Genomic DNA, 23,601 nt, shown 5'->3' on the forward strand with positions numbered 1-23,601 from the left:
TTGTAACATCAAAGCGCCTATAATTTATTAAACAGCATCATTTATAAGGCGACACAACATGGGCAACTTTAGCAATGTAATGGCAGCTGTTAGCTATAGGGGATTGCGATTTGAAAAATGCTTCTAAAGGATCTGAATCAAAAGGGACGGGTGAATCTTTGAAGCACAGAAGAGGAGGGCTGTCTGTGCCCATCGGTTTAAATATTCTGTGTCAAATAGCCCTGGGGGTGGGGGATCAGCAGTTGTTTGACCTTTGCAGCCTTTGAGATACTGAGGCATAAGGTTGCCATTCTGTACCCTCTCTTTGATTTCGTTGTAACTGAAAACCTCAGACTCCTGGACTAGTATGTGGGAGGTACTTGCCAGAGTGGGGCAGCCAGCTGATGTCCTTCCTGGGCAAAACAGGGCACATTAAAGTAAAAAGCTATGGGAGTTCTTAAATGCTTCCTCTGCTGCTTAACTTATTACATCTCTGGAAGGAAATCTCCCAGAACTAAATATTACTTTGTCATGTAATGCAGTAGCGGTTTAGCTAGAGCGGAGGTTTTTAAACAGAGCTGCTCCCCCTGATCACTTTTCTTCCCTTCTGCTGTTTTCCTCATTATAAAAAAGCAGCGAAGGAAGAAAATGGGGAGAGAGAGGGCTGCCAATTCACTGAAGATAATTTTAAATAAATGTTACATTACTGTAATCTAGTTACTTTGCTTTAGGTTTTTTTTAAAATAAATAAATAAAAGGAATAATAAATTTCTTAATTGTAGGGGACGGTTTGTGCTTGATGCCTCACATTTTAATCTTAAGTCTCTAAGGATGTTATGCACAGAAAGTTGTTAAGGCAATTGTATTAGCACACTGACCTGGGAGCACACCCCACTGGGACTTACTGCTGGGTAAACTTGCATTGCACTGTAGGTTTAATCGCTTAGATTAGAAGATAATGGATAATGTTAATGAATGTGTCTTTCTGGAGCTCCTTAAAAGGACAGTTTTTCTTGAATGTCATTTTTTTTAAATAAAAAAGTTGGCACTTACTGTTAAAAGAAAAGTTTATGCTAGCTTAGGTCCAATGCAACTTGGTCGCCTGTGGATATCATTGAAAGGAATTCAAAAAGTCATGATGACTTAAATCCCACTGATTTCAATAGGACCTAAGGCTGCAGTCCTATATACTGGGAGTAAGCCCCACTGAATTAATTAGTACTTGTGAGTAGATATGCACTGGATTGCAGTGTAAGTGTTCCTAACTTTTTTCTGGGCCCATCCAGGATTTGTCTTGAACAAACTGAGGAATAGGGGATGTTTTCTATTGTGCATGCCATTCCCCCTGAATCAGTGAGAGCAACACATGTGCCCATGGAAATAGGCTTTTGTGCATGCATGGACTGAGAACTGGATGCACTGGACAGTTGCTGTGTGCATGTTTCTGATGCTGGGACAGGAATAATGTGCAGCCATCTCTGAATGCTTTGATCTGAGGCGGTGTGCAGCAGCTGCGGGAAAAGGTACATTTCATGCTGGGGATTGTTAGGAAAGGAATCAAAAATAAAACTGCCGATATCATAATGCTGTTATACAAAGCTATGGTGTGGCCGCATTTGGAGTACTCTGCGCGGTTCTGGTTCCCTCGCCTCCAAAAGGATATCAAAGAGTTGGGGAAGGGTTCAGAAAAGGGCAACACAAATGATCGAAGGGATGGGGAAACTCCCCTACGAAGAAACGCCACAGCGCTTGGGACTTTTTAGCTTAGAGCAGGGTTTCCCAAACTTGGGTCGCCAGCATGACTCCCCTTCCACGGTTCATTTTGCATATCATAAATCTGTGCATATTTTACATAAACAAAACCATTCAGTATCCCATTATTACATCCATCAAAACTTGCATACACGGTTGAATATATCTTAACGCTGCCAACGTTTTCAAGTGTGCACAATTCCCCCCCCCAAATATATTTAATAAACATTTTCCAATCTTCTTTAAATGTATGTTCTTCTTGTCCTCTTATTCTATGTTAGGTCTGCAAGCTGCGCATATTCCACCAGTTTAAGTTGCTATTCTTCTTTAGTTGGGACCTCGCTAGTTTTCCATTTTGGGGCTAACAAAACACAGGCTGCAGTAGTCACCAGCTGTTTTTGGATTACAACTCCTAGCTAGGGATGATGGGAGTTGTAGTCCAAAAAGCAGCTGGAGCCCTAAGTTTGGGAAACACTCTTTTAGACCAAGAAATGCAAACTCAGTATGCCATCTAGCAGAAATACAGGAAGGAAGGCCTCTTGTAAGGATGCCCCATAAAGGAAAATGTTAATAATAACCCAGTGATCGGGCCACGGTGACTATGGAGAGAGCAACTGCAGGCCGTGGGGCTGCTGCTACCACACCCTGCTCAGGCAACATCAAAATAGCCAGTGTGGTTTTTGCACAGATACTCCTCGCAGGGAAATTACCCAGCTGGACGAAGGATCATCTGAGGTCAGCAACTGCACAAACTATTCTGAGCCCTTTTAATGTCTTTTTTTCCCCAACCCGTGAGGAAATGGATAATAGTCTGTCGCGCAGCTCATCCTAGTCATTGCATAACCCCACACAATGTGCTCCTTATTGTGGAGTGGGGTGGGGGAAAGGAAACCTCTGTTGCTGCTGCTGGGGTTATAATGAAGTTCTTTCTTTCCCAGACACAGCCCCAGGCGTAATTTGTATGCTTGCCCTGGATTGCAGGGGAATGCCAAATGGTTTTGCAGAAAATTCAACAAAGTGTGGGGGGAAAGCTAGTGGTTGTATTATTATTATTATTATTATTATTATTATTATTATTATTATTATTATTATTATTTAAGTCTACACAGTGTTATCTTAGCCTATTTGTGAAGAAGCAAATTTAAAGAAGAGAACAGGAGTAAAGTTGGGCAAAATCCTCTGAGCCAACAACTCTGGCTGAGGCTTTAAACTCCTCTTGTTCTGTCATGAAGCACAGAGGACGCATGCAAACAACACCGGCTAATTTTAACAGCCGTTGCGCCACACCTGCATATCTCTGTTCGCTCATACCTACTCAGATCATCGTTCTTACCTCAGGCGTCTGAGCAGCTGGGCTCCACATAACAGGCCTCTGGAGGAAAACAACTTGCTTTGTGGCCAAATTTCCCTCACTGAAAAATGAAAGAAGCTGCTTTTAGAACGTTTGGTTATTAATTAATTAATTGCAGATGCAAAGCCGCGAGACAGACATCCCTACGAAGCGAAGAACAAACGGTCTCCGAAGTAGTCTACTGCAGTTAACACCAGACTAAATTTGGAACCAGCAATTCTTTTAAGATCAAAAATTATAAACGGTCAATCTGCAGAAGCTTCTATTGAGGCACATGATAATCTTACTGGATGAAGTCTCAACGAACGTAAATTCAAGTGACAAAACCATTAATTCCACAGGGCGTGACTGGTTCGACCATGATTGTCATGGAAAGAAAAAATATCTTAGGGACTCTTGCAGAGAGTATAGGAAAGTGTGTATAGGAAAGTCAGTTACCTCCAGCCTATCTTGAATTTAAAAGTCTATAAAGCGCTGTCAGCAATGAAGAAAAGGCAGTTTGAATATATTTCCTGGTCCTTACTACTGAACGCTTCCTTAAAGAATGATGCTAAATCGTTCTGGCAACTGGTTTCCCCACCTTTCCACCACTTTCACTGAAATGGTAGTTTGTGCTACATCTCACACCCACCCACATTATCGATTTATTCCAGCTGTGGGGAACCTCTGGTCCTCCAGATGTTGCTGAACTACAGCTCCCATCATCCCTGGCTGATGGCTTGCTGGCGCTGATGGGCGTTGCATTTTAGCAACATCTGGAGGCTGCAAAGTTCCCCAACCCCTGGCTTCCACAGTCCACACACAAGAACACAGCCCATCTCATTTTAGTCACACTGGACAGTGCTATCATTACCAATTTTTACATGCAAGGTTATGTTGTTGTTTTAAAGCTGCTTTTAATCTCCCCTTTGTTCCAGGCCACCTGTCTCCTTCACGCCTTAGTTTTCTCCAGGGATAAGATATTTTTCCTGCCAGATGTCAAGCAAGGAGAGGAGGCTCCCGGACCGTCCTTGCTCACCACTGAAGCTCTTCTTCTTCTTACTAATCTAAGCAGAAACTTACTGACACAATGGCTACGGTTAGCCAGCTTTTTTCAAAATAAAAAAAGAGGAAAATTGGCTGCATTCCCCACTGGTATATCCACCGACCACCTAGATACAAGCTGAATTTTGTCGGGCTGCACATTTGGGGGGGGGGTGTTCAACAGCTTTTTAAACTTTGGCGGACAGCATGTTCATGCCGTGAAAATATTTTGCCTGCAGAAAAAGATCACATGAAATTTCCAAACCGTAAGGGGAAATCAATGCCACATTCTTCTGATGGTCCCATCAGTGCAAGCATTTATACTTGCCAGATGGAACAACCCCCCTCCTTCACCCTGTGCACTGTCCCGGGGTCTCTCCTGACCCCCCCCCCCAGAGAAGGTTTGGGGCAGGCATGAATGCATGGGGGGTAGGGCTGGGCAATAACTGTTTTCCAACGTAATATTCCGCCAGCTAAATACAGCGATATGGTGGTATATCACGATGTCAGAAAGGAGCCTGTGTCCAAGCATCGGCGGATGAGGCAGGGGTGCCAACCCTCTGTTTGTAGGCCTGCCTCATCCGCTGCCTTGGCACGGGCAGGGAGGGGAGCAAGCAGCCCGTTGGCACCTCCCCTCACCCATCCCAGGGCGGCGGAAGGCAAGGAAACCTGGCGAGGCTCAGGGAGCTGGTAGCAGAAGGACTCAGGAGCCGCCATCGCGGTCTGCCCCTAATGCCAGTCCTGGGCGATATATTGACCAAGCCTAAGGAGCAGGGGGGGGGGGGGAAACCCACCTGTGCTAGCAGGAGTCCTTGAGCTGCCTTCTGCTAGCGTTCTGGGCTAGATATAATTCAGCACTCTGTCTTGAACTCAGGGTCCTGGAAACAGCAATTTGGGAATGCTGTGGAGAGAAGCTTCTGAGAAAGGGACATTCTCAGAATTGCCTGGGTGTGTGCTCAGCTTGGCCATATGCTATCCCCCGAGTCACAGCTGCTATTATTATTTTTAATTTTCAACTTTAGTTGGATGTCACCCAGTTCATAAGTTTGGAATTTGCTAAGGAAGCTGATGTTACATGTCATTCCATCAAACATCTGGAGTTGAGGACTCTTAAGTCATTTAGCCTGCCCACAGAACTATCACAAATCCTGTAGAATTAACTAGAACACCAGAGCACACAGAATACAGTAGTTGTTTATTTCCTTATTATCTGATGGGAGGGCGTTCCACAGGGGGGGCCCCACTACCGAGAAGGCCCTCTGCCTGGTTCCCTGTAACCTCACTTCTTGCAGGGAGGGAACCGCCAGAAGGCCATCGGTGCTGGACCTCAGTGTCCGGGCTGAACAATGGGGGTGGAGACGCTCCTTCAGGGGAAGGGCCACAGCTCGGGGCAGAGCAGATGTTTTGGAGGCAGAAGGTCTCAGTTTCAATACTTGGCAACTCCAGGCAATGTCCCTTACCGGAAACCCTGGAAAATTGCTGCTGCCAGTCTGTGTAGACAATACTGGAGTAGATGGACAAATGGTCTGACTCAGTATAAAGCAGCTTCCTCTATTCCTACATAGCCTAGATTATTGATTATAGTTTTGTAATCATTGGTTGTAATTGTTAAGAGTGAACTTCTGTTTAATTATTGTTTGCTGATACTTCATTTCACTGCGCACTAACGGATTATTGAATATTACTTTATTTTATGTAAGTTGTTTATTTTAAACTTATGTTTTGCATTGGATAGTAATAATTTAAATAATAATCTTATTATTTACACCTTGCCCATCTGGCTGGGTTTTCCCCAGACACTCTGGGCAGCTTCCAGAATATAAAAACAAAATATATGGATCCGATTGTTATAAGGTGTGTGATATCTGTTGTTTCTTCAGCTTGTAAACCGCCTTGCGTAGAGTAATATAGAAAGGCGGTTATGCAAACTAAAAGTGGAATGAAACGAAAGCGCCGGCTGCTGTGAACCCTATTACCTTTCCCCTTTAGGAAAGGGAGGGAGGGAAAGAATTTGACCCACCCCATTCTTGCAACTCATATAAATGCATAGCTTGGGGGGGGGGCACTGGGTGCCACACCGTGGGTGGCGGCACTTACCGCGGGGCCTGCAGTGTGCCTGAGCCACGCGTCTCTCCTGGGAGTGATGCCTGGGCTTGGGTGCCTGCAAGCTCCACGCTGCCCAGGAGCCCAAGCGGCTAGCTACTCCGCCTGATGCATAATGTGCCATTATGATACTAAACTCAGTCCTTGCAAAGACCCAGGCTGCGTACGAATTTGTGGCTTAAAACGCAGCAAGGCCATTTCCCCCCTGTTGCATTTCAAGACACATTTTTATGTTGTTGTAGACACCTGAGCAGGGGCGGCAATGCCTTCACTTTATGCCCATTACCTGATTTGTTTCCCTGCACCAAATTCCAATTCACGGAAGCGGTCATCTGAGCATGTGCAACAGCTGCCTGCAATGTACACACCTCAGCTCAACCATGGCTTCCGTTTTCTAATCAGATGGAAGCTGGTTTGAAGGGAAGCACATCAAACAGGAGTATTTTTTTCGAGAAGCTGCAGGAAACCTAGGGATAGTGGCTAATGTCATGCATACTTGGCTTCAAACGCCAGCGGTGGGAGTGCACTTGAGCTGGAGTAAACATTAATGTGTACACAGCCAGGTCAAGTCAATCACTTCAAAGTTCAATTCATTTCATCGAGAAAGGAAGACTCTGAAATCAAGCCAAAATGTTAAGCGTTGGCTGGGTTAAGTCAAGCAATCTTCAAATGCCTATATCCTCTGCAGGTATAAATTTAGCATCTTTGATGATACAGAACAATATTTTTTTATTGGATTCCTACAGGAAAACTAGCTTCTGTATTAGTGATTAAGGAAGCTGTGGCCTTGCCTACAGACCGGCAGTCAAGGAAATGCAAAGGAAAGCGGGGGAAGGGTGGTGGTTGAAGAGGAAGAGGGAAAGAGCTGGTTGGGATGGGGGAGGGGGAGACCAAAGGGGCACAATACTCAGAATGGAAGGCAAGTGAGCGTAATAAAACTAGCAGCAAGAGAATACACAGAGAAAAATGGGGGTTGAGTCTCTAAAAGTGGGCCACGGAAGTTGAACTTCTTATGGAAAGGAATGGGGGGGGGGGAAGCAGTCAAAGAAAAAGGATGCAGAGTCGAAGAATCAGACTAACAATGCAATCTTAAACATTTATAATCAGAAGTAGACAGATCGGCAGTGTTGCGTAGTGGTTAGAGTATGACTAAGATCTGGGAGACCAGAATGTTCTTGAGTGACCTTAGGCCAGTCACTGCCTCTCAGACTAATAAACTACCTCACAGGGTTCCTGTGGGAATTAAATGAAAAAGGAGAGAACCATGTATGTCACGCCTTGAGCTTCTTGGAGGAAAATGGTGGGATATAAACGGAACAAATGCACTAATAAATACCACTGAATTCAAGAGTACTGTACTTACTTCCTCACTTTCTGGGAATAAGCCCTACTGAAAATAATAATAATAATAATAATAATAAATAATTATTAATTATTATTATTATTATTAATTATAATTAATAATAATAATAATAATTAGTAGTAGTATACAGCCCTATACCCATAGATATTGGGGCAGTTTGCAACATAAAATTACAATATAATAGGACTTCTCAGCAGACCATGTTGAGATTATGCTGTTAGATTATTTGAGGCTTAGATAAGAAAGAGGGGTCAGGATGTTAGAAGAAGCTAAGCATTGCATAAAGAAGAAAGAGGCCAGCAGAAGTAGAACGCAAGAACAGGTCATAAAATCACTCCTGTGATTTCACAATCCCATCAGCAGTATTAACAAACTTGATAGTAATGACAGCCATGAATCTCACTGAAACCAAGAGGGCTTCATAAACATATCAACTTTTGTTCTGGCTTGTGGCCAGTCATTTATAGGCTTTCCCCTTGGTGTGAAAGCATCTCCTACGACATTGCAGCCTCCATCGAGAATTTGCCTGCAAATGTAGATTTCAAATGTACTGTCTGTGCATTTTCCTGCTTGGTTTTAACGAGACAGTTGCGTTTACAGACAAAAGCAAAAAGACTAGTAAACAAAGAACCGCCTTGTCTCAATATTCAGTTAATTAACTGATTTCTACGCTGCCCTTTCATCCAAAAGGATCCACATATAAAATGTGCTCCTGTTCAGGGCTCTAGGCAGCTAGTCTCTCTAAGCTGGGCATCCCATGCTCTTTCCATTTCTCTTTTCCAGTTGAGTCTACATTCCACTGTTACTCATTGTGCTGTTGTCAGCTCCCTTACGCCAGTCTGATCTTGTGTGTGTGTGTGTGAAGATATTTTTGTGCTTCTGCAAATTTTGGGATTCCCCCAACCATACTGATACTTCTGTTATTTCACAATGGCCCCATTTTGATTACAATCTTGGCAACACTCACTGGCTGTGTGCACATTACTAAACTTGAAATGCAGCTAGGTTATTCTTTTTCTCAATTTGGATCAAAGCTGGAGGTTTTTTTTGGGGGGGGGGGAGGTATTCACGAATGCAGTAATTCATAGACCCATAGAGTTGGAAGTGACCCCAGGGGTCATCTAGTCCAAACCCTGCAATGAAGGAATTCCATCGAAGGCATCCATGACAGATGGCTATCCAACCTCTGCTTAAAAACCTCCAAGGAATGAGAGTCCACAACCTCCTGAGGGAGATCGTTTTCCACTGTTGAACAACTTTTACTTCCCAGATAGGTAGGTACACAACTGTAGCATCACTGAAAGCAATAGGATTTAATTCAGTCACAATTAACTTGGACTGCTGATTTCAAAGGAACTGAATCATGTCACAACTAAATTCAGTTGCATCAAAGCCTTGATGAAACTAAAGTTAGCTAAAACTGAAAGAGAAATCTTGTTCTCAGTGAACTATCTAGATCAGGCTTCCTAAACCTCGGCCCTCCAGATGTTTTTGACCCACAAGTCCCATGATCCCTAGCTAGCAGGACCAGTGGTCAGGGATGATGGGGATTGTAGTCTCAAAACATCTGGAGGGCTGAGCTTGAGGAAGCCTGATCTAGAATAAATACAGTGGTACCTCGGGTTACAGACGCTTCGGGTTACGAACTCCGCTAACCAGGAAGTGGTTGCTCCAGTTTTGAACTTTGCCCCAGGATAAGAATGGAAATCGCACGCCAGTGGCGCAGCGGCAGCAGGAGGCCCCATTAGCGACAGCGCACCTCAGATTAAGAACCGTTTCAGGTTACGAATGGACCTCTGGAACGAATTAAGTTCTTAACCCGAGGTAGCACTGTATTTCACATTAGATCAAATGCTGGATCACCATCTTTTTATGGGGGAAGCCGTGTTTGTTGGACAGGGACAATCCAGACAAGGCTCTGGTCCGTTATGTACGGAGTGGCTACCATTCCCCACCCCCCTTGAAAAATGTTCTGTGCCTTTAACAGCTGCTTGATGAAATCCAACAGGTGCAACTCTTCCTGACGTGGAGACAGAACTGCTGAATTTCTGCATGCAAATCACAGCTGTTCCAAGGCACAGAGCCTTGTCACAAAAAGATGACTGGATTATGGTTGGAAGTCTTTGTGCTGACTTCCCCTCCGCTAAGAAAACTAAGATACACTGTGCAATCTTCCTTTGTTATTTTTATCGTCATCATTTTTATCACCGATCAGTCCACTGCCAAGGCAAGACATTGGTCTGCCACATCCACTTCCACAAGGCTAAGAGGAAGACATAACCACCACCAAGTGCAATTGTGCACCCGGTCACGGCAAAACTTGAACCCTTCTTTGAAAATTATCGGGGGGCCTCAGCCCCCCAACCCGATAGCACCCCTGACCATTAGGTAAATCTGAACGAATCCTCAGAAAACAGGCTTTCTGGAAGGCTCCAAATATAACCGGTTTATTTTATTAAGAAAGTTTCATGCAGCACAGTTATAGGGCCTCCTAACCCCTCTAACAATCTGAACCTGTCTCTTCTCCCTCATTTCCACTCACTTTAACTCATTTCCATTTCCCTTTGCTATTGCTGGTTATTACTTTTGAGCTTCCTACATATTGTTCCACTGCCCTGCTGAGTTAATGGGTGATGCCTCTGGTCAGGCAAGAGGAGCAATTAAAAAGCTGTTTGGGAGTTTTTTTGGGGAGCGGCCAGCGGCCAACTCTTCCAATCAAATTTGCAGCCCTGCTACTTTTAATTAATAACAGCGTATACAGAGACATGTGTATACACTGGAAGGCTGATATACGCATCTTCTGTGAAACATGTCGCTTGGCACTAAGTACCACCACATACAAGTATGTGCCTAAGGAACCAGTGTTCAGGCTATTGAAATAACTCCAAAGATTCCACTGGGAAAGACTAGGGAGGTGAGAGAGGGGGAGAAGGAAGAAACATCATATTAGATGCAAGCCTTCCAGATGGGTAAAAATGTGCAGGATTCTGATCCCAGGAATTTGTCTGGCAACAAGGCATTTCCTTTGCTGTGCACCCTACTGAACAAAGGCATGGAATAATTAAAATAGTTTGACTACGGCAAAACTTTGGTTTTAACAAGGAAGCAGGCGAGTGCTACTTAGACTGGAAGCAAATTTAACGTGTGATGTCTGGGCTTATTAAAATGCTGAACACGACAATGTCCAGGGGCTTACTTTAATTCACAACTGAGTTGAGTGATGGTGGAATTTCTACTGAATTTCAATGAGGGAGGGAAAGTGCATTAAAAGCGAGTTTCTTTTATAAGTTAAATCTCAGTCCGTCCCCCCCCCCCCGGGCTTTCTCTTTTACGCCTTTGCCAAAGAATGCATAACTTAGGCGGACAAGGAGATAGCATACTGCTTTTTGCCTTCCTAACAGTTGCTAACAGTTGTGTTTTTTCCTTTTATTTGGCTGCTTTGAAGGGTATATTTAGTCCATTTGTTGAAGCTGATAGCTGTTACAAGTTTGCTGACGGCATAACAGGCTTCTCATGCAGTATCCTGGGAAAGGAAATAAAGGGAGCTGCAGTCATGGCCAGAGGGATGTGCTTCCTATTTCATTATATTTTATAGAGAAAGAAGGAATTAGAAATGAATTAATTTTGGTTTTTGTATATATGGGATTAGACATTTAATTATTTTTAATGAGGGCATATTGCACCATTCTTGGGGTTGAATTTGCTGGTGCTCTTCTTTTCATGGGAAGACTTTTGATCCAGAGGAAGACCCTGCGAGAGGAGGAGAGGGGCTTTTTGCCAATTTTCCTCCCCTGTACAGTTCCCTGAAAATGTGCTTCAGGTTTTCTGGGAATGGGTAGCTCAGTGGAGTAGAATGTGGTGTTGATAATGCCAAGGTTGCTGGTTCAATCCCTGTATGGGACAGCTGCATATTCCTGCATTGCAGGGGGTTCGACTAGATGACCCTCAGGGTCCCTTCCAAATCTACAGTTTTACGGTTCTGGGATGGAAGATGGTGGTTGTGGGCTGTGGCAGGAGGAAGGAAGGAACGGTAATAATCACAAAGACTGTGAACGGAAGAACTTGGTTGTGGAAGGGCACCAATGGACACAACCCTAAATAAAAACAAGTTAAAAATAACAGCAGCAGATGGTCTATATGTCTATCTAGCCAGCAACGAGAATAATGAAAAGCCTAGAAACATCTCAGCCAGACCCAAAAGTCTTCTATTGACTGCCACAAGACAGGGGAGCTCATTCTGCTCTCATTTGCTTCACCAAAAAAAAAAGGAAGAAGCTGTAAGTGGACTGTAGTCCATGAACATAAGGTGCCTTTAGTTTGTTGCTCTTAGACTGCTAAGTTACTGGAGAGTCACACCTTTTCAAAGCAGTGCAATTGCATCAACGCTTGGTGGGATGGCTTGGCCGTCTGCAAAAAAAACCTGTTAATTGGTAGAATATGAGTGTGAAAATGAAAGCTGCAGAGGGAAGCCAATGAGTGCTTCTTTCACTGTTTTATTTATTCTTAAGTGTGTGACTCCTTTTACTCTAGTTAGTTGCACTGAGAAGCTTATGCATATGGCTGGATCCAAAGGTTACCTTGAGTAAGGCACCTGTTCAAAAAAGATGCAGTCCCCCTGGTTCCATCTTTGATACCCTGAGCCTCACGAGTTGATTTTCAGAGTCCCCAGAGGGCTCCAAGGACGTAGCATTAAAGGTCTGTTATGTGAGTAGAACTCTGCTTGTGTGTCTTAGGAACCAACTCATAATTTCCCATTTTTATTTATTCTTTTAGCCAGGTATTCCCTGATTTCTCTGCACAGAGCACTGCGCCAGCTGATTTGGGGGGAAAACAGCAGCTCTGTTCTTACATTTAGCACTGCAATGTACAAGACGTTGGGATACTAAAAGTTATTAAGATTCAACAGGAGTTCTGATGTTAAGAGTTCAAAGTCGGTGGCAGGGGGGAGGGAAAGAGAACCGTAGACTGCAGAATATGCTGTTCTGTATTCAGACATGTGATTTGCATTCTTAAGGAAATCCGCCATGTGAAAAACAGCATAAAACCCATCAGACAAATACCAATTAATGTGGCATTTCCTCTGTTTGCTTGTTTTTAATAAAGTTGTTGCTATGTTTACTCTGCAGAATAGATACCAGTGGAAATGATTTATCAGTTGAAGGATATAACACTGAAGTTTTAAATATAAATCATGTAATAGTTTTGCCAGCATGTAATAATAAATCATGTAATAGTTACACCAGCACTCCAACTCACACATGTGTGTGCCAGAAGCAGACTTTTGGATTAAGAACCCTAGCAAGATGAGGAATTCATGTGCAGGGTATGTGGTTCGCCAACCTGATCTAACACCCTGGGCTGTACAAACAGCAATTGGAATTGCTGGTCAGCAAAGGAGCAGGCCTCCATTTAGTCTTCAAACATGCCCCCTTTACTGTCAAACAGTATATTACTACAGGTTTTGCCTTAAAAAAATAAAAAAAGACTATATCAGGCACCCCCAACCTGCGGCCCTTCAGATGTTTTGGCCTACAACTCCCATGATCCCTAGCTAACAGGACCAGTGGTCAGGGATGATGGGAATTGTAGTCCAAAACGTCTGGAGGGCCGAAGGTTGGGGATGCCTGGGCCATATGCACACTTGTTGGATTGGAGCCCTCCTATTTAAGAGTAGCTGTTATTGTTGCTATTACTGTTGTTTATTATTTTGATTTCTTGCCTGCCTTTCACCATGAAGTCCCAGGATGGGTTACAACAGTTTGAAAGCCATTAAAACAGCTCATATGAATACTGTCTCTCCAGAGTGGTGCACACTCTGGTTATCTCTCACTTGGACTACTGCAATCCGCTCTACGTGGGGCTACCTTTGAAGGTGACCTGGAAACGACAACTAATCCAGAATGCGGCAACTAGAATGGTGACTGGGAGTGGCTGCCAGGACCATATAACACCAGTCCTGAAAGATCTACATTGGCTCCTGGTAAGTTTCTGAGCACAATTCAAAGTGTTGGTGCTGACCTTTAAAGCCCTAAACAGCCTTGGTCCAGTATACCTGAAGGAGCATCTCCACCCCCATCATTCTGCCCGGACACTGACATCCGGCTCCGGGGGCCTTCTGGTGGCTCCCTCATTGTGAGAAGTAAAGTTACAGGGAGCCAGGCAGAGGGCCCATCTTGGTAGCAGCACCCACCCTGTGGAATGCCCCCCATCAGATGTCAAGGAGATAAGTATCTACTGTATACAATCTTTAGAAGACATCTGAAGATGCTTTAGTTGAGATTCCTGCATTGCAGGTGGTTGGACTAGATGACCCCAGGTTCCCCTCAACTCTACAATTCTATGAGGCTGGCTGCATGTGCTGTTGATAATGCACGTCTGCATCCCACCATTTGGTAGAGATTCCTTGGTCTACCAATATCTCGAATATTCCCTTAATTTTCTCCCTTTATTTCAAAAATCATACCCATCATGGCTCAGAAACAGTGCTCATTCATTATTAGCACACGATAAATCATACCACTCAATAACTCAAATATTATTGTCTGCAAGAGTTGGCCAATTATGTAATATTTCCGACTTCCTCTACCTCCCCCTTTCTGCTTATGATGTCTGAGTTCCCTTCTAATGGCAATCAAGCCAAGAGCCGCTTCCTGTTTGCCTTTAAACGCTTGTTGTGGTTAAAATCTTAAAGGATGTTGATGGAAAGCAACTTGGGACAATCTCCCTTCTGCTGGTTTTTCCTACTTGATCATTTCAGATCCCAAAAAACAGCAAATGTGATGCTGCTCTAAAGGTTTCAGTTGATCAGAAAAAAATGAGCATATTCAGACAACAGCAATACCACGTTCATGCTAAAATGAATGTCTTTTGGCAGATGTCTCACTACTGCATAACATTTTTTGTGATTCAGTTTTACAACTAGCAACCCAGCCAGATGGGTTATTAATAAATGAATGAATGAATAAATAAATAAATAAATAAATAAATAAATAAATACCCCAATTTATTTTCCCTAACAAAAGTGCAGAAAATATTCCGAATGAAACTATGGGACAAAAAACCCCACATGTGATTCTTATCTTCAAAAAACCCCAAACATTTTAGGACAGATTTTTAATCAGAGCTCAAGTCTGGATGGAGATTTTCAGGCTACAATTTTTAAGAAACAAAACAGGGAACTCCCAAATCTCAGTTGCTTCTGCTTTTCTTTTCTGTGAGAACAATGTACTCTTCTCCCTTAGGAAAAAAAAACCTGCACTTGAGTATTTTATCAACACTATCTGGAACACCAGTGCTGCTTTTCCACTTAAAAAGAAGAACTGATTCAGAAACTAGGTCAACTCCCTTGGAAAAAAAATACTTATTTGCTTGGATCAGTTCCTGAATTACTCCACCCACCACCAAAATTACACGGACAGTTTTCCTTCCCAAGCAACAAACTCTGCTGAAGTAGTTGGTAGCCTTTGTAATTACAGCGAAACAGTCACTCCTGTTTGAATCTATCACAGAAGAGGGATACCATAATTGCTCTAAATTCAGGGATTCCCAAACTTGGATGTCCAGCTGTTTTTGGACTACAATTCCCATTACCCCCGACTGCTAGTCCTGCTAGCTAGGGATGATGGAAGCTGCAGTCCCAAAACAGCTGGAGACCCTCACAATGAGGTAAGAAGCCCAACAGCTGCTGCTTACAAACAGAACTGAGAAACCTCCCTCCTCAGGCTGACTTGGTTAACATAGTCAGGAGGGACGGAGACCCTGCTCAGCATTTTATTTTGGGGTGTGCGTGTGACTCATTTGGAAGCCCTTTATTGGCGCTCCCGGAGAACCGTGCCTCTGAGACAGAGCTGCTCGAGTGAAAGCAGAAGCCCTGCCAGCCAGGTGGCATCACTTCAGACCCCGTGTGCTGTCAGAAGCAGGTATGTCCCTGCAAGTCAGGGAGAGAAAGGCACCATTTTCATTTACCTGTCCAGTCGGATGATTGGAGTAGGCAGCACACATGTTAAAAGCCAACCGAACTCAGCCAAGGTATGTAGCAAAGGACCATAATCTGTTTTGATTTCACTGCCCTACATAAAAAAACAAAAACAAAACAAAACACACACACAAACACACAAAACCAGAGGCATTAGTATATTTGGGGAGAGCAGCAAGCATTTCCACAAGCCAAATAGCAGTTTTGGACACCCTTGTGGGACCAGGTGGTTGGGCTCCTCATAATCCAAGCCATATAAATAAGAGACCAAAGAGACTGGTTTTGGGTCAAAACAGGCCACAACATTATTGAATACAGATGAAAGATGTTTGGCTTGGGCATGGGGCAATCAAAATACTTCCAGTCCGCCTGCCGGAAGTGACACATGGTCAATACAGACGGGGGTTCCTAAGACTTACATCAAATAAGGTGACACCCCCCCCCCCGGGGACCGCCATCTGGGAGAGTGCCTTTGGTCCTGGCCCCAATGGCCATGCAAACATGGCCCTTCCCACCCACCCCCTGGTCCCTTTAACGGGATACCCCAGCATTTGCAGGGGCAAGCAGAGACTACAACCTCCCCCCCATCCAAAACAAAGGATTGCCCCAATGCCCAACCAGTTGTGACGATTGCTATGAGGTAGGTAAAACCACCAGGTCAGTGCCAATCAGCCTGGTGGGCAAATTCCTACCCGGCCCCCAAAAGAACGGTGACCACTGTAGCCACAGCAAAGTCATTGACTATCAGCTAAAAACTGAGGGAGGGTGGGGAAAACTGGCGAGGGAACGAACAGGTAGTGTCCCAGGTACAGGCTGGTTAAATGGGCAACTGGCAGAGCCGACTGAAGCCTACCTGCTCTGCCGGCTCCACCCCCTGGCACAGCCCAAGTCCCAGCCTGCATCCCAATTTGCCAAGGCAGGGTGCAGGGTAGGATCCGGTTCCTGATAGGTGGGGGACCTACCAGGAAGGGCATGGCAGTTCTAATGCCTGATTAATCCCATGACTGAAAAAGAATGTGTGTGGCAGGCAGATGAACTCTGAAAAACTGCATTATTGGCCCAACACAATTAACTCTGCTAAACCTGAGAAGTTAGATAGCTCAGACAATTACTGGCCAAGTCTGTTTATGTTATTTGGCTATTATTGATTATTTAGCTATTCAAATTTTGCAAGTTTATATTGGATCTGATTTGCATGTTATACTCACATATAAATTTCATCTCCCCTCTTTTCCCTATCCCCAGTTGCTATTTGTTATTATTATAACTTTGCTATATTATTACTATAACTTTAATGTATGCCCTGCCCTTCCTCCCATGACAGAACCAAAAAGAAAAGGAAAAAGGATGTTATGTGCCTGATTGACCTTTTACTCTGTCGCTGAACTGAGAGCAAACAAGGAAATTATGAGGAGTCTGTGATTCTGCTTTCTTAATTAAAGCGGCCTCTGATCAAACATAGCAATTGTGTGTGGGAGCAATCTAGGTATTCTGCCAAAGCCACTTTTGCTGGTGCAGAAACAAGCCATGTTTAAAACGAAAAGGTAAGTTTGCTGCTCCTTCCTTCTGTCTGTATGTATGCAGAGCTCTCCCTCACATGTTCATCAGAATTGAGCCAATGGGTGGTATAATACAACGAAGTAGTTCTGAAGTAGTTCTGTGAGCACTAGGATTTCCTTTTACACAATGGAACTTCCTCTCCCTGCATGTCCCCATACTTCAAATTTACTCAGGAGGGAGAACAGATTTATGGGGTGTGCAGGAGGCAGACAGGGAGAGGAAGCTCAGTTGCCCAGCCCAAAGCCTCTGTGCTAACAGAACTACTTTGCTAGATACTTATTTTATGCATTACTTCTCCTTACTAAAGGGGGGGGGGATATTTCAAAGGCAAACACATTTTTGGGAGGCCACCTTGATTGGGGAACTTAACAAGTCAGCTTATTGTGCTTCTTCCATTTCCTAGAAACCAGTTCCATCATTTAAGCAAGAGGTTCAGTTTTTCCAGCAGAAGCTGCTACCACATACTGTATATACTGTCAGCAGTACAGTGACTAATTTCTTTGGGCCAAATCAAACATCAACCCAAATGTGGTTTTTCAAGTTTGTCTGCCAAGCGTATTTTGCATGAAATATTCAAATAAGAATGTGTGACGCAGAAATCGCAATATGCAACTGTGGCAAGCTCCTGATATTTATTCGGAGGCTTCTTGCTGAATACAATAATCTGCTATGATGTATTTTAACTAGCAGATACTACAATCTGCTAGTGTGTGCCTTAAAAGTTTGAATCGGTATGTAACCTTAAAGGCATGACCAACATCCACATTATCAATATTTCCTTAGCAACATTTATGTATTAATTAAGAGAGTTTACAAGAAAATATAGTAATTGGGTTTTCCAACTCATGCCAACTCAGTTGCACCCATTTTACAGACTGGCTTATACTAATTTATAATCAATATCATTCTGAATCTGGAGACAAACAAACCTATGAGACTAACTTGCATACATAAAAACAAAAACAAGGCATTTACCTCAATTACAGTCCATTGTTCAACAACAATGGCATCATTTCCTTTCCTGTTTGAACCGGGCACTCCTGTGCCTTCTTCTTCATATATAAATAAGCCTTCTAATGATTTGGGCAAGTAGTCAGCTAAGGAAACAAGAAAAGAAGGAAGTAAATGATAGAAACTTTGAATTGTTAATAAATATATCATTAATGTAGCTGCTTTATATTTCATTCAAATTAGGGTGTTTTTCTTCCTCTCTGTCTTAACACGTCAGCACTCTTCTGTGTTTGGAGTCTGCAGAGAAAAAGAATGTCACCTTTACTAACTAAACTGATCATGGAATCAAGTGTGGATTGCACCAGCTTCTAGTGCTATTCTCCATGAGAGATTACACACACACACACACACACACACACACACACACACACACACACACACCTGGTATGGAATTACTGTGTAGAAGAAATATGTCATTTCCCTCTCCTAAAGAGCCTGTAAAAAGGAGATACTTGATTCCTGGCACATTGCATGTGATAGATATAGGGGAGTGTGTGTGGGGGGGGGGGGGAGAGAGAGAGAGGGAGGGAGGGAGGGAGAGAAATCAGCGCCTGAACTGTTGTCTTCTGATCTGTTGTAGCTGTATAATGTTCAGATGATCTCTGCCTGCCTGCCTCTCTCTCTCACACACACTTCTTAGGATATTAAGGACCCCTGGATGGTTGAGTCCTGTCCAAGGCGACTATGGGGTTGTGGCGCTCATCTTGCTTTCAGGCTGAGAGAGTTGGTGTTTGTCCACAGACAGCTTTCCGGGTCATGTGGCCAGCATAACTAAACTGCTTCTGGTGCAACGGAACACCATGATGGTGCAACGGAACACCAGTGCATGGAAATGCCGTTGACCTTCCCGCCACAGGGGTACCTATTTATCTACTTGCGCTGGCGTGCTTTCAAACTGCTAGGTTGGCAGGAGCTAGGACAGAGCAACGGAAGCTCAGCCCATTGCTCGGATTCAAACCGCTGACCTTCTGATCAAGCAAGCCCAAGAGGCTCAGTGGTTTAGAATACAGCACCACCTGTGTATACTAGGATGTCACACCCTCACACATTATCATCACTGTGAAGAGTGCTGCAGAATGAAGTGACAACATCAGTGTGAGACATTGGGAGCACACCCTTCCTTCTCTCTCTTAACACATGACCATTTTAGAGGTTCTTTTGACACAGGGAGATGACACATTTTCCCTACAGATCGACCCAGGGCATCATTTGCTACTTCCAAGTAATGGTGCTAGCAACTTGTGGAGTCCCCACACTTAATTCCACCATCTGTTACGTTGCTATATGTACTTTTCTCTGTAAATGACAAACACAGTCAATCACCCATGACATACGAAAACAAAATCTAGAAAGGTTTAGTTTCCAAAGATAAATGAAGAAAAACATTTTAATAAATATATCTAATTGCCATATTAAAATTGTTTATGTTAAACTATTTTCCACACAGGAAAAATCAGTTATGGAAAGCATTAAAATGAACATTAATAGCCAAATGATAACATTAAGAAGACCTCTTAAATGAACCATGTTGTTTGCTTACATATACTTTATGTTAATGTGTAAAATATAAAGCACTAAGCAGACATAAAATAACTCACTTAAGAGGTTTTCTTAATGTTATCATTTAGCTATTACTGCTTCTCACTTGAATATCTTCCATACAAGGACTGTGTGAAATGTTTGTTAGAAGCAGCTCTTCAGAGAAGAGACCTCACACAAAGAAACTGTTCTTAATGCCCTTTGTTCCAGTCATACCCAACTATCACCAACAGTGATAATAACAGTAAAGAAATGAATATTGAGTGAAAAATTAGCATGCTACTTTAAAGAACTCGACGCTTTTCAGTTACCAAACAATTACATTGAAGCCCAAACTTCCAATCACATAAGTAACCAATTATGTGCTATTCTCCTGCTTCAGAAACATCCATATCAAATATGGTATCTTAAAAGACACATTTTTATATGCACTTTGATGCATTATTAGAGCTATGAATGGTATCAAAAAATTCAGAAAAACAAAAGATAACTGTGTTCCTATCCGTGTATTAGTTTAGGAGTTGTGAATCAGGTCAGTTCACTCACAAACACCGCTAACTGCAGCAGTACTTTTTTGCAATCTAATTCTCTAAGAAAAATTAATGTTGTTAGGAAAATATTACTTGCTGAAAAAATAGAATATTTCTCTACTATTTCCGTCTTCCCTCACAATAATCATTTCCTCCTTCCTACTCTTATTGTACAACATTGATTAACTAAGAGAAGCCACTACATTATCCAGGTCCTTTACTGTTCTGAAATAAATAATACTATTATCGCCTTTTTCAGGTGCAAAGAGACTAATGGTATGATTACAGTTACCTTTAGAAGCCTCCCAGTGTACGAATGAGTCAATTAATGACAACCCTTGTTTGTAATAAAACGTGGTTAACTCTAGCCAGTCAGCATCCAAAGTACTAATCACGGGTCCTTTCCTCGACACTTTTAGAGACAAAACACCGTCGTGATATGTCCAACAGGTGGAATCATCCTCAAAGACGTTGAAGACTGTATACAATTTGTTATCTGATAAGATATTAGAAAATAAAGAAGTCAGGGATAATGAGGGCTTGAAGGAATGGAGTAACTAGGGGGGGAAAGATTAACCTTTTAAAAATGGAACACTTATCAGTATTTCAAATGGAGAGAACTTAAACTTGTCCACAGATCATGACATAAAGCCTCAACATGGCAAATGAAAACAATTTAAACTCATGTGGGGTGTTGAAACTCAATATGCTGGAAGCTTCTGAGCCAACAAACAACTTAATAGAGGTGTTTAACGTTTGAAATCCTCCTCCTCCTTAGTCAGAACAAGGTTGTCTCATCTTTGAGTTCTTTTCCTAACTCTCAAAATGCTCATTCTCTATCTCTCATTGAGTGCACAGCTCTGCTTTTTAATCTTCCCTGCCTAGTCCTAGGCACTTTGCCCGTCTTGTTTTACATCCCCTTTCCCAGTGCTCTAATTTTCTCATCTATCCAATCTATTTTTATACTGTTGGCATCTCACGGCATAATCCGGTATCTGCAATTATGCTCCGACATCCCTTCACAGAGCTCTGATTTTTCCAAACTGAACTTCAGACAACTTCCTTTTCAACCTTTCCAAGATTCACCTTTCCCACCCTGCGCATACTTGCCTAAGTTGCTATAACTTTCTTCTTGATTACCTATGCCATATATCTGTTCTTTGGTTAATACAGAATGCCTACACTGCCTCTGTCTGGAAAATGCAAAGACCTTAGGAGCTTCATTTGTCTGTAAGACCTTCATAGAACAGTTTCTCTGAACCACAAACAGTTTATATTACTCCCCTCCTCCAGTAGTTAAAACCACATCGTGTTAAATAGAAGATGGGGAAGAATATGGAGAAGAGGGAGAGAATGATGGGATCCATTGTGGGCACAGCCACATGGGACCGTATGTCAACAAAGTTCTGTTTCACCCTCACCACTTTACCTACTTGATGGTGTAACTGGTGATTAGGAGAAATGGGAGGTGAATGCATATTTTTTGTATGCCACCCAGCCCTGTCTTTCTGCTTGAGCTGCATGTGCAATCCAAGTAACTTGTAGGAGGGTGATGGGGCTAAATGGGGATGCTCACAGACCAGGGATGCACAAATCTGCGGATTCTTGTTTCTTTCAGTTTCCCAAGTTTGAGTTCACTACCACATCAGTTTACTTAAACAAAAAACAACCCAACTCCTTATGAAAATTCACCATTATTTCCAAAAATTCCTCATCGTATTCATTTTGTAAGACATTTTTGTCAAATATACCTTTTTTTTTGCAAAACAATTTTCCCCTAATGTAATTCATTTTTTGTATGTTGCTTTCACTTCCACGTGCATTTTATGCACACTTGAAGCCCAGTATATGCACACACAGCTCCTGGTGGGAAAACTGCACTGCAAAATTCAGAGAAGTGCCGTTTTCACAGGCTAGTCGTGTTTCAGTTTGTGCATCGTTTCAGTAACTGCAAATTAAGTAGGTTGGCCTTTAAATGCAAATTCAATTGAAATTCTGCTCCATTCATAGCACAGACCCCTCGTTCCTACTGAAGGCCACCCTGTTGCTGTGTGTAGCATACCCACATGCCTGTTTCCATACACATCCATATTTGTAGCTGGGGGTTGGGGAGGTGGCAAAACAGGTCCATCAGGTTTATGGGGACCTTCTGGACAAGGGCACTGTGCCTGCATGTAATAATGACCAATAATTCAATTTCGACTGAAGTTCACAAAACCACATACTGGCAATTGAGACTACACCCAATGACCATCATACTCATCGAAGCAATGCTATGCAAAATAGATGAATTTTGCAACCTTTCTGTAATGCTATCAGGGACACGCTATTTCTGACCTCATTCAGGAGGACATTCCAAAACCTCAGGGTGACTGCAACAAAAGTCCTGTGACCAGCTGCTGATGACTGCATACAGCATCATGTGAAAATATGGAGCAACCCTTTCTCTGAGGACTGCAGCTGGCAAAGGGACTCACACAGAGAGAGGCAATTAGGTTTGTTTCAGGTTGTGAAGTCAGCACCAACATGTTGAGCTGGGCCCAAAACTGCACAAGCATTCAGTGGAGTACATTGGAACAGGTTACCTATGTTCTTGCCACAATCATCAGCAGATGGGCTGAAGCATTTTGTAAGCACTCCAGGCTAAATTAATATTTATTTAATTTAAAAATAAACAATCAGATATCAGGACGGTGGACAGCATAAAAGCACACCATACCCCATCAAAAACAAGAAATCAGCAAATAAAAACTTTCAAACAGACTATGACTTGTTCAATTAAACGAATATAATCTATTAAAATGCATGGGCAAATAAAAATGCTGTTGATTGCTATCAAATGACAGCAGTGTTGGCACTAGGCGAACCTCTTTGGAGAGGACCTTACAATAATGAGAATGTCATTGTCAAGAAAGCCCTCGCCTTCTAGATTATCTTATCACAGGGGTGGCAAACTTGTGACTCTCCAGATGTTGGGGACCCACCCCTGTTGTGGAAGTTCATCTTCAAGAGCAGCCTCACTTAAGAGTAAAGGTAAAGGTACAGGACCCCTGGATGGTTAAGTCCAGTCACAGGCAACACACACCATGATTTGCGATATATTGCCAGGACAAAAATTATGAAACCAGTATTACGATATGGACTTCAAAATGGTTTTGGACGATATACAGTGGTACCTTGGGTTAAGGACTTAATTCGTTCTGGAGGTCTGTTCTTAACCTGAGGTACCACTTTAGCTAATGGGGCCTCCTGCTGCCGCTGCGGTGCGATTTGTGTTCTCATCCTGAAGCAAAGTTCTTAACCCAAGGTACTATTTGTGCGTTAGCGGAGTCTGTAACCTGAAGCGTCTGTAACCTGAGGTACCACTGTATTGATATATCACCTCCTGCCATCACTATTTGCTAATGTTGGGGGA

General features: G+C 42.9%; 1 protein-coding gene across 3 annotated transcripts in view; it reads right to left on the bottom strand.

The window, feature by feature from the left end:
- The window catches only part of RFTN2 (raftlin family member 2), a 35,909-nt gene that overhangs the window by 2,882 nt on the left and 9,426 nt on the right, over positions 1–23,601 (bottom strand). For all 3 annotated transcript variants that reach the window (XM_035136722.2, XM_035136714.2, XM_060281549.1), the window contains 4 exons: positions 20,479–20,682; positions 18,082–18,203; positions 15,537–15,640; positions 3,065–3,143 (listed from right to left, as the gene is read on the bottom strand). In XM_035136722.2, the coding sequence (XP_034992613.1) occupies positions 3,065–3,143; positions 15,537–15,640; positions 18,082–18,203; positions 20,479–20,682 (509 nt within the window). The remainder of the gene's footprint in view (positions 1–3,064; positions 3,144–15,536; positions 15,641–18,081; positions 18,204–20,478; positions 20,683–23,601) is intronic.

Source organism: Zootoca vivipara, chromosome 1 (assembly GCF_963506605.1).
Source record: "Zootoca vivipara chromosome 1, rZooViv1.1, whole genome shotgun sequence".
Taxonomy (NCBI): Eukaryota; Metazoa; Chordata; class Lepidosauria; order Squamata; family Lacertidae; genus Zootoca; species Zootoca vivipara.